General features: G+C 47.8%; 1 protein-coding gene across 1 annotated transcript; it reads right to left on the bottom strand.

Moving 5' to 3' along the window:
* Positions 1–491: 491 nt before the first annotated feature.
* Positions 492–6,794, bottom strand: LOC118690237 (uncharacterized). Its single transcript, XM_036389012.1, has 3 exons — positions 6,210–6,794; positions 1,139–4,725; positions 492–900 (listed from the first exon to the last, which is right to left on the bottom strand). Exons 2-3 carry the CDS (start codon positions 1,566–1,568, stop codon positions 539–541), a joined length of 792 nt encoding a protein of 263 aa, XP_036244905.1. The 5' UTR covers positions 1,569–4,725; positions 6,210–6,794; the 3' UTR covers positions 492–538.
* Between the last annotated feature and the right edge of the window lie 4,495 nt (positions 6,795–11,289).

The raw sequence follows: 11,289 nt of genomic DNA, 5'->3' as shown, positions 1-11,289 counted from the left end.
TCCCTCACTCTGGCTCTCAGCCCAGCACCTGCACAAAGGCCCCCTCACTTCCTCCCAGGCAGCTCCAGGGGCTGGGAATAGCCACCGGGCTCCTGCTCCCCCATCCCAAAAGGCACCCTTGGGCTAGTTCTTGGGCCCTGGAACCCCTCTGAGCCCCCACACCCTCAGCCTCTCTGCTTGGTACCACGGGGCAGGGGCTGGGAACCCCCAGGCATATCCTGCAGGCCCTGTGCTGCAGCTCCGTGCCCTTCTCCCATGGCATTTATCTAGCCCCAGCATTTCCACCGCTCCACATTGTTTTGGGCCTGACTCATGTCAAAATCATTATTCCACACCCTGGGGTTTTATATGCCCACTGATCTCACAAATAGTGTTTCAGCCCCAGTCCCACAACCCTTACTGAATTAACATCAGATATCTAGTAAAGAAAACAAATCAAACCAAAAAGATGTAATAAAACGAGCAATAATAACACAATAAAGACAAAATAATTAAGTAGAAACAAAATAAAGTAATAAAAATTCAAAAAAAGCAAGCTTTATTCCTCGTATTCTGAACAATACTTTAAATCCAGAAACCGCGAAACGGCTTCTTCCCGGCCCCCAGTGACAGCAGCCGGTTCCCCCCCCGCGCCACTCCAGGCCCCACACCAGCCGCCAGCTACCCGAGCCGCGCAGGGCGCGGCAGAAAGAACTGGACACAACCGGCTCCCAAATGCTGCCGCAGGCGTCGCCTCCGTGCTCACCAGCGCTCCCCGGATCAGCTGCCACTGGGGTCCCGTCCTGGCGCAGCGCCGCTCCTCCGATCGCGCATCCGCAGCTCCCGTCGCTCCCACGGCGCCGCTCCTCCGATCGCGCAGCCACACCTCCCGTCGCTCCAGCTCCGCCGCCGAACTGACGCCTGCGCCGCCCCAACGCACGCTATTTATGCCCCAGGGCAGGACCAGCCAGCCAATCACAATCCGAGGCAGCGCCTGCCAGCCCCACCAATCCCAGCCCGCCCATTCCCGCCGCGCTCGGCTCCGCGACCTCCCGCAGTTCCCTCAAGCGCTGCTCCCGCCGGCATTGCAGGGGCCGCGTCCGCCCGCTCCCCGCCGTCTGCCCGTTTCCCTGGACCAGAACCTGATCCCGGTCAGGACCTGAACTGAAGCTCGCTCCCGGCCCGCCCTTCCCGGCCCCAACAGCGCCTGCCGAGGCAGCGGCAGCGGGGACACAGTTCCGCCGGCTCCCAAAGCGGCGTGGCGGGAGCGGCGCCTCAGGCGTACGGGGGAGTGGGGCCAGGCTGAGGGGCCGGGCCGCGACTGAGCGGTCTGATTGGCGGGACAGCGCCCGGATTGAAAGGCTGTGATTGGACAGGGCGGGCGGAGAAAGGCGGGCCGGGATTGGCAGTCTTGGGAGCCGTGAGGCTGCGGCCCGTGGGAGCGTGGGGCGGAGCCTGGGCTGCCCGAAGGGTCCGCGGGCGCCGTGGGTCCCGCTCGCGAGACCCTCCCCCGTCCCCTCATCCGGCCCTCTCTCGTGCCCAGGTCCTGGCGAAAAGACCCCCGCAGAGCCCCTACCGGAGCGCCCCATCGGCACTCGGGGCAGGGGCGGGGGCGGTGGGGGTGGTGCAGCCCGGGAGTGGTTCCGGGTCGCAAAGGCGGACTCTGCGACAGCAGCGCGGACTAGGGAGCGGCGGCGACTTGGTGAAGAGGGGTTTTGGTAGCGGCGGCGACATGGTGAGGAGAGGGTTTGGCAGCGGGGAGTGGGGAGGGCGAGCAGAGCCCGCTCCGGGCTCTGGGCGCCTCTTCCCCTGCAGTGCTTCCGCTTCTGCGGGGACTTGGCCTGCCCCGACTAGCCGAGATCAGCGCCCTGGCCAAAGTTACGTGCCCGCGTCCCCCCGCCCGCTGCGGGCCCGCTGCTCACCCTCCTTCTCCCCCACAGTGGTCGGATGTTATAGATGATAAAACAATATTGGCTTTCCCATTCATAGATTAGCTTTTTGCATCACAAGTATTTTGATATGGTACAACTTGTACTTACTTTTAACTGCTTTGTATTGTGTAATATGCCAGTTTATGTATGCACTGTGTATTTCATATGAATAGTAGTGTGATAAATACATCGTAGGCTTTAACAGAAAGTTAAAATAGAAACTAAAATACTTCTATGTAACTAACTCAGAGAATGGTGTAAAGCAATTACTGTGTTTCTTGTATCTGCGGAGTGGCCCGGCCAAGTGATAAGATAACAGTGACAAAAACAAAGCATAAGCATCCAGGAAGATTTATCAGCTCTGTCGGCGCTATCAGGGAGTGTGAAGCAACAGGATAAAACTACAGAAAGAAATAAAATATTTAGACCTAATTTACAGAATGTTCTGCAGACAAGTCAGAGATTAAAACCAAACAAGAGAGTTCCTGGAACACCAAAAACTCAAAGGAATGTTTGAATAATGTATAAGCTAATGAATATGGCATGTAACCCCAGCAATGTAACCATATATATTGAACATGATTTTAAGCTACCTCTGTGCTCTGTGGCCGTGTGCCAAAAGTACCCCAGTGCTAGATTATTTTGTCCTTTTATCCTTTATTAAACTTTTAAAACTTTTAAAGAGTGAACTCTGTTTATCACATCAGTGATGCTTAAGCTGATCTGCATCCCAGTGCTTCGGGACCTGCTGGGGGAGGCCATCGAGGTAAGTGTGGGGCTACCACAGTGGAGGCCAAGTATTTCAACACCACAATAGCATAATCAGCAACATTAATTAATTTTGTGTTCTTCATGCAAGCCTCAGCGTTAGGAACGCTACCAGCCTCTACTAGCATTAATAATATGCATAGTAAGTGTTATTAGTATTAATATTTGGGTAAGAATTGTTAGTGTTTACACTGGTAGTAAGTGTGTTAGCTGGTGTTTACTGTGAAGCTCTGCTCTCCCACAGTATGACAAGATCCTGAAGCTGTCCTCAGGTGCAAAGTTAGGTGAGCACTGCTGTCCTTACCACGATCCCCCGATAGAGCCATGTTCCAGAGATGGGCAGCAATGAATCTGCAGATGCCTTCCCAAGGTGACAGAGCTCGCCCTCCCTCCCGTCTGCAGTCAGGGGATGTGAAGGCAACCATTGCTGTCCTCAGCTTCATCCTCTCCAGTGTAGCCAAGCACAGTATAGACAGTGAGTCTCTGTCAAGTGAGCTGCAGTAGCTAGGACTGCCCAAAGACAGGGGAAACCCTCAGGGTGGCACCATAAGCCAGACCTGATGGGAGGACAGGCTGCCTGCTGTGCTGTCCTCCATCAGCTCCCTCTGTGCCATCAATCCCTGGGGGCTCCTCAGGTGCTTTGGTGAGGTTGGGCAGCTGCAGGTCTGGTGTGAGCAGAGGGATTCTTCTCTTGTCTCCCCTCATGAGCAAAGCATGCCAGCCAGTTGTGCTGTTCTACACATGACTGACCCACAAAACTGCAGGAGACTGAAGACTTGTAACAGGTGCACAACAGGTTCAAAAGGAACTTGGGAAAAAACCTCTGTCTTTCTCAGTCCAAAGGGACAGCAGAGCTCACATCTGCTCACAATAATCCTCTGGAGAGTGGAGCAATGTTTGTATGGAAAGATGATGGGGGGTAAAATCAGAGAAAACTAAGTTACATTTGTATTCTAACAGGAGTTACAACGGGACAGAAATTTTAGGGTAAAATACAGGTGCTGTTCCCAGGATGGAACTGGGTTGGCATGCTGCACAATGATTCCCCATACAACCATAAGCACCTGCTAAGGGAAGGGTGCAGTGGAATGGAGATACCTCGACCAGGCTCTGCCAAAATCCTTGGCAGCAACTTGATGGTACTTTGAAGCTGATTAACTGCATAGCAGCTGTGAGAGAGATGTCTTGCTGCCAAGCTAGCAACGTGGCAAAATCGCTTTCCTCAGATGAACGTGGTTCATTATAGCCTAATTGTAATATTAATGCATACCTCCATCCCAAAGTTAACTGCCTCCAAATTATGAAAACCTCTCAATGGAAATGAGCCCTATACATTTTTTTGATTGTATCTTTGAAAGTGAAGTGAGAGGATTTTACACCAATCAGTAGCAAATATATGCATGAGTAGAGTCACTCAAGCTTCACCTAAATATAAAGAAATACTATAAAAGTAAGCCAAGAATGGAGAAAAAGTTAGTGAAGGCTCCATCATAACTGCTGGGATCAGTCAATGGGCTGAACCTGTCTTCTGCCCCATAGGAACCCCTGTTGGGTTAGAAATGCACTCTGCCTGCTGAATATTTTTATTGGGGACTACAACTTGTCTGTATATTGCTTTGAGTAAGTTTTTGCAGTCAAATACTATCACTGACAGATGCCATCACCAACAATTCCTGAACCTTAACCTGTCACAATTTCATAAAGAGCATAGTTCCATAAACTGTTCCATAAAATTCCAAAGTGTGACTCCTTCATGGATGCTAGCAGTTGCCAGCAGCAGGTAACATATTCAAATAAGAAGTCCTACTGAGAGGTCATAAAGTGGAAAGACCTGCTGAGGGGTCTCCATTACGTTCTTGGCCTATTTCCGTGAATGTCAGTCAGACTTCCCTCCAATCCAGCAGGACTGCTCAATGAAGGGTCCCTGTAACAGGATGCTGACAGACTGGTCAGCTTTTCTGGCGCACTGATAGCTGGGCAGCTTGTTTTTCCTGGAATTTCTTGAGCAGCAAAAGTGCTCCATAAGCACTTCTCAAGTAATATCCTCCTGTGAAGGACAGCAAAGAAAGAACTTCTCAGAATGGTCCCAGTCACAAGTACAGGCAGTTTTCTTTGAGATACCTAAATATCCACAGAGAGGCACCCAGCCACACACATAGATATGAGAGTCCCTGTATTCTATTGCCAAAATATTTACACACAAAAGTAAAACAGCTCTCTTGCTTGCAAAACACTGGAAGGTATGTTCTCAGCTGCTCAGAGAGATGCAGTGGTTGCATGGGCTCCATATTACACAGCAGTGCCCATGGCTGGTTCCTCTTGTGCTGAGGAAAGCTGATTCCTTAAATGACTCCTGAGTGCTTACTCCACTCTTGGAACACCAGCTTTATTCTAAACAATTTCCAAACACTGTTTTAGTTTCTTTCCAAGCTTTGGAGGTGGATGAAATAACCATGGCTGTTCAAACAAAGTAAGACAGTCTACCAGTGTTCATCAGCTTAAAAGCAACCACCCTCAATGGCAATAAAGCAACAACTGAGTGTGAGATTTGTAGTCTGGAATCATCCCAAAGAATTGCCTTTGTTTTTAAAACAACAACTGATCTGTCACCTTCTTACAATTCCCCATAACATCCAACTAGTTCAGGAGATGGTGTGTACAGTCGTGCATAATCCACCTTTATAATAGGGGTAGAGAACAAATTAAAGCCACAAGAGAGTTGCCAATGTACTAAAGAAGCTGCAGGGTCTCAAGAGTCTCAACAGGAGGTAACAGTCCTCAGCAACCAGAAGAAACAAAAGACATGCTGTCTACTTTTCTTTTTAAAGTCAACTATTTGAGTGGGAGTGTCTAGCTAAGAGGTAGCACAGTCTCTTCAGAGGTATTCAGATGCATTCTATGCCCACAGTAGTATTTTCTGTATTACTGACAGCATTCCCTCTCAGCCTTTAGCTTTGCAACAAGATTAACATATAAAATTCATGCAAGACCCATTAGACAAATTTGACAATACATTACAGTTGAAATGCACAACCCCAAAGCACTAAACATTTTTTTTTCTGTACAGTAGAGCTGAGCTAGTGCAAATGACAGGCCCAGCCAATAGACGGCCTTCCTTTGCTGCATTCAAAACAACATGACAATAGTCCAGTAAACCTTTCTGCTTTTCAAACACGTGCATGATCACCAGCTTCACATCTCAAGTATCTTCCATGCTAAGATTCCTAACAATGCACTCAAGGATGCTCTGTGCCCCAAGCAAGGTACAGACTAGTGCCAAATTGGAGGAATCATGGCATGAATTCTCTCAGGCATACCGGCATGCAAAAGGATATAGCAATTTCAGAAAGCCAAGATATAGCAGGAACAGGAAACCTCCCTTTTGATTGCTCACTACAGGGGTTTCTGGTATAGAAACCACTGACCTGGACTTCACTGAGCTGCAACACAAAGCTGCTCACAGCAGTCAAAGGCAAGAAGTGCACACAGCACCAAGAAGCAGCACCTGGACTTCGGGGAACACAACCTTACCGAGCTCCAGAGGGGATGACGTTTAGGAACAATTCTTGCTGACTGGAAGCAATTCAGGCCACAGAAGCAACAGGAGACTACGAATGCCTGGCGGCAGAAGCGCCACAGCTGTGCGATTTGCACTCTGGGCACTGTGGCCCCACAAGGGCAGGACAAGCACGAGGCGGAGGCGCCCAGGGAAGGCGTGAGGTCCCGGCTGCGGTACGGCACGTTTGTTACAGCACGAGGCGGCGGCACCCAGGGAAGGCGCGAGGTCCCGGCTGCGGTACGGCACGTTTGTTACAGCACGAGGCGGCGGCACCCAGGGAAGGCGCGAGGTCCCGGCTGCGGTACGGCACGTTTGTTACAGCACGAGGCGGCGGCACGCAGGGAAGGCGTGAGGTCCCGGCTGCGGTACGGCACGTTTGTTACAGCACGAGGCGGCGGCACCCAGGGAAGGCGTGAGGTCCCGGCTGCGGTACGGCACGTTTGTTACAGCATGAGGCGGCGGCACCCAGGGAAGGCGTGAGGTCCCGGCTGCGGTACGGCACGTTTGTTACAGCACGAGGCGGCGGCACCCAGGGAAGGCGCGCCGTGTGGGCGGCGGTCCCGGGGCACTGCGCGTGCGCAGCTGCGGCCGCTCCCTGCACACCGCGGCTCTCCGGAGTCAGCATCACCTCCTGTCAGCCAGCAGGTGGAGACAGCGAGCTGTCCCAGACGCAGCTCCCCCCCCCCCCCCACCCCGGCCCGCCGTTGTGCATGCGCAGTAACTCACTGTGCTGCGCGTGCGCCGCTCTCCGAGTCGTCGCTCATCGCTTTGCTTTTTTGAGTCCTGCCGCTATGTGCCCGCATTTTTGCTGGGTGTTTTTATCTTTGAGGAGTTTTATTACTCCTTTTTAATTGCGCATGCACGGTGCTGCAGAGTTCGTATGCACGGGTGGGATTCTCTGTGCTGCACACTATGTGCAGCGTTAACGAGCAGAAGAGCCCAGCCCGTGCTTACGTTTTGGGACGAGTGCAGCAATGCACAAGATGGATGTTTCAAACAAGGCAGGTGATTGCAGTGCAAACAACCTGGCAGGTTGAGGGTGGCACAGAACAAAAGACTACTGCACAGTAGCAGAAGTCAGAATTGTAACGTGGAAAAACATGCTCTCCTTCTCACCCCCAACACAGGAGCCCGGGATGGACGTCCTGGAGCACATCCAGCAGAGCAGCAAGGAGCTCTGCAGGAGCCACAGCCCTAAATTCTCACGGTGGCACCGAACATCTTTGCGTCCTGTCAACCTCACCGCCCTTAACTGGCCCCAGGATGGCATGAGGCACTCAATTCTGCGGCTTGTTCCCATTCACACGTGGATCTGTCATCACTGGCCTCATTAGGGAGATCTCTGCCCACACTCATTAATTTTTGCTCTAGTAAGGATGCACATAACTTAGGAATTAATTCAGAACTCAAGTGTGCCTCTGACTGCTCTGAATGCAGAAATAATCATCTTGAACCAGAACTCCCTCTGGTTCAACACACACACACGCTCCCATCCCCTATAATACTCCAAATGTGTCTTGCATACTGAAAATCCATATAGAGTTGACAGACATTCACATGCACACTAGAAAAAAAAAAGGTAGATCAGCTATCCTCCTACTGCCTATTCATCATGCCCAGAAATAGATCCAGGGTATATTTACCAGAAATGTAAATGTATCAGCATATAGTTTTGAATTTAAACATGCTGAAAAAATGCCATTGCATGAAAATTAGGCTAAACCTTCTCCAAAATTGGCAACCTTTAGGCTTAATACACGAGGTCTGATAGGTCTGATCAAGGAACCTACATAACCAAAATGTGCATGCGAATGGAAAAAACGGGAGAAGAGGGGAAAAAAAAAAAAAAGAGGGAAGAAAAATGGCAATAGAAGTGTCTAATTTAAATGCAGTAAAATTCAATTCTGAATGTTTCTTTCCTTCTAAGACTATTGCAAAAGGCAACAACCTGAAGGTCACCACTAATCCCATAATTACAAAGTACCAGAACTAAACTGTAACCAGTAAGGAATTTTGTTATTGATTGCAGATTACAGTTCTGTGGTCTGAACAACTCTGTGATGTTGGGAAATTAATTATGGAAAAGTAAAATCACTTCCCCCTTGGAATAATCCTACTGATGGTGGAAAAAGCACTGCTGGGTAAGGTTTTCAGTAATTATGTTCAGTATTATGAATCTTGGCAAGGAGTATTGTACTCATTTAGCTTTGACTTGATCTAATGGGAGGGGAAGAAAAGAGAAGAAGCACCTACTTTCAGGGTCTTCCATATGTGCCGGAAGAGTTCTTGCAAGTTAATAACTAGAAACAAGGCAGAGAGAAAGTAGTTTAAAAATTGCAAAAGTATCCGCAGAAATTTGCAACAAGCTAGCAAAGTTCTCTTTCCTTTTTACATCCCAAAGCTTCCTGTCAGATCTTGGTTATCCTAACCCATTTGCCCAACCGAAAAAAATTGCAAAATTTAATATAAATCCCCATAAATTAGACTTCAAATTGCTATTGCACAGTTATTTCAGCTGTGAAATGTTTCTGGTAGCAGCTTGTGACATCATCTTCATGATCTATAGTCTGCTTTTTAGTCACCATAACTGCCAACCAGCTCACTGCTTAGGCTCAAAAGGTGTGGCTAACAAACCCCTGAATTTGTAGAGTTCACTTCAATAAGTTCTTAACTCCCACAACAAACTCCACAAAGAGGCTGGCTCAAAAGCCACACCACTAATACCCAGAGGTGATGACTAGCAAGCCACAAGACAACATTAAGCAAAGGTGCTGTCTCACAAACCATAACACACTTCCACAAGCTCCCCCACTTGAACAAGAGTTCAGTACAGCATAGAATATGATAGCTGTACTTTGCTCAGGAAAAGCATGGGAACAAAACAAAGAATTTCATCAGTCCTTAGATCCTAGAGTGCTCCTGCTGTGTGAATAGTCCGAAGCTGAGATTGCAAGACAATGGAAGAGAAAGAAAAAGAGAAGGGAGGAAAAAAGAGACAAGAGGAGCAAGCGGGCCCGATCCGCTCCCTTTTATAGTTAATATGATGCACGCCTCTTAGGCAAACTCGATTTTTCACACAATTCTCACATGCACAGCCAGCCCTTAGAGCCCTCAAGGGAGTGAGTCGGGGGCGGGGGGACGGAACTGACCACTCGTATCAGGGTGGAGCAGGAAGTTGGCTCAGAACACACTGCCCCACCTCTGCAGGACCCTCTCCTCTGATCACCTTTCCTGTAGCAATACTCAGAATGTTTGAGACAAACCATGCTTAGGTCTGGTCCTCTACAGCCACAAAGCAAGGAGGAGAGCAAGTTCCTGGGCATGGTGAGGTAAATTGAGACCTGACGATTTCTTGAGGATTGAGGCAGCCTCTTCCGCCTTTTACTTGTCAGTCTGAATACAGCATATGCAACTTAACTGCATAAATCATGAATAAAACTTTGAGAAATGCATTACTGTGAATTGAGTTACATTTTCCCTGAAATCTTAACAGTATGCACAGAAAGCCAAGAATGAAAATACAGAACAGCATATGGTTTAAGCACAGCTACTCTTCTGTGCAGCATTTTAGCCAAATCTAACATCCTTAAGTTGTATCAAATAATTTAACCAAATCTTGCACAATAAACATGACAATGGTCAGTATTTAAAAGAAAAGCAAGAACAGCTGAATGCTTTTCAAAGCAAAAGGAAAATCTTTTTGACAAAAATATCACACAGCAACATAACAAGAAGGGTTACAAAGATAATCCATCCTCATTAACAGTGCTTTCTCCGTCCATTCTTAAACATAGTTGCACTTGAATCTTTGGTCATTGAAATGAGATTTATGAGGATAGATTCTGGTAGGAGCTTGTGACATCACCTTCATGTTCTACAGTCTGCTTTTTAGTTCAGCATCAAAATCTTGCATGGGCTTCGACACAAATGAAGCTTTGACAACTGATGTCATCTGAAACCAGCTAATGGAATCTGTCAATGTTGCATACCAAATCCAATACACAAGGAATATAGTTTGAAGAAAAGAGTTAAAATTCTAAATTTCTCAAAGAACATGTTTCAATTCTTACCAAGAGCAATGGCTGGGGAAGTTCTGGAGTGGCCAAATGTGCTGTCCAGAATTGGATCATCTCCTTTGCCTCCACACGGATGGACAGAAGTTACCCCTCTGCATGGGATGCATTTTATACCATGTATGTAACTACAGGGTGGCTTGAAGGCACTTTTTTCCTGAATTTTTACAGTTCTAGAGGTAGCACTGTTATTGACACAGGATAGCCTCTTTACCAAAGTGAAAAAGGAAAGATTCAGTTCTCAGTAAAAGTATGATTTTAAAAGTGACTATGTCTGTGCATGTCAGTTTTCAGACGCTTGGCTGAGCAAATGAACACTTAGGAAAATCTAAGAAGAATTTTCAGATGTTTAAAGATTTACTGAGAGACAGATAAGAGGCATATTTGTTTCTTGTTATTTCAGCCATTAGCACAAGAAAGGTAATGTTATCTAAGTACTGAGGGTTTTTAGCATCGTCTTAAAAGCAAGTGCAATGTAAGATGTGCTGCATTTAGACCCACCAAGAATTGTTTCAGCTAATTCCATTCCTTTACTGGAAAATGAGACGTAACTTTGTTAAGGAAAGATGGAGCAGAAAAATCTAATTGAAGCCAAGTGGGATGTAAAGTATCGTGCAGCCTTAGTGGCTGTACGCCAGTCCAAGCGAAACTGCTGACTGTAACCCCCTCTTACATACTGCAGTCCAATGGGTTCCTAGCAAAGTCTTGCTATAAGGAGGCTCAGCTAATGCTCTTCTTGTTTTCCACAAGTCTTCAGGGCAGGTTTCAAGAAATACTGCCAAATAGCCATACCTAAGAAAGCACTCTAACATGTCTTCAAACTTCTCCCCCAAATAATTTGTAGCTTTCTTATTCTCTCAGCATTGAAGCCTTTTAAAAATTCATCTCACTTACTGTCCCTGATTTTCAGCCAAAGTCCCTGATTTTCTCTTCTCACTTCACTAGATCATTGTCATCTCCTTGCCAAGAACCCAGAAGA

This window comes from Molothrus ater, chromosome 10, assembly GCF_012460135.2.
Source record: "Molothrus ater isolate BHLD 08-10-18 breed brown headed cowbird chromosome 10, BPBGC_Mater_1.1, whole genome shotgun sequence".
Taxonomy (NCBI): domain Eukaryota; kingdom Metazoa; phylum Chordata; class Aves; order Passeriformes; family Icteridae; genus Molothrus; species Molothrus ater.
The sequence above is the reverse complement of the archived record's forward strand: the minus strand, read 5'-3'. Positions and strand labels throughout refer to the sequence as shown.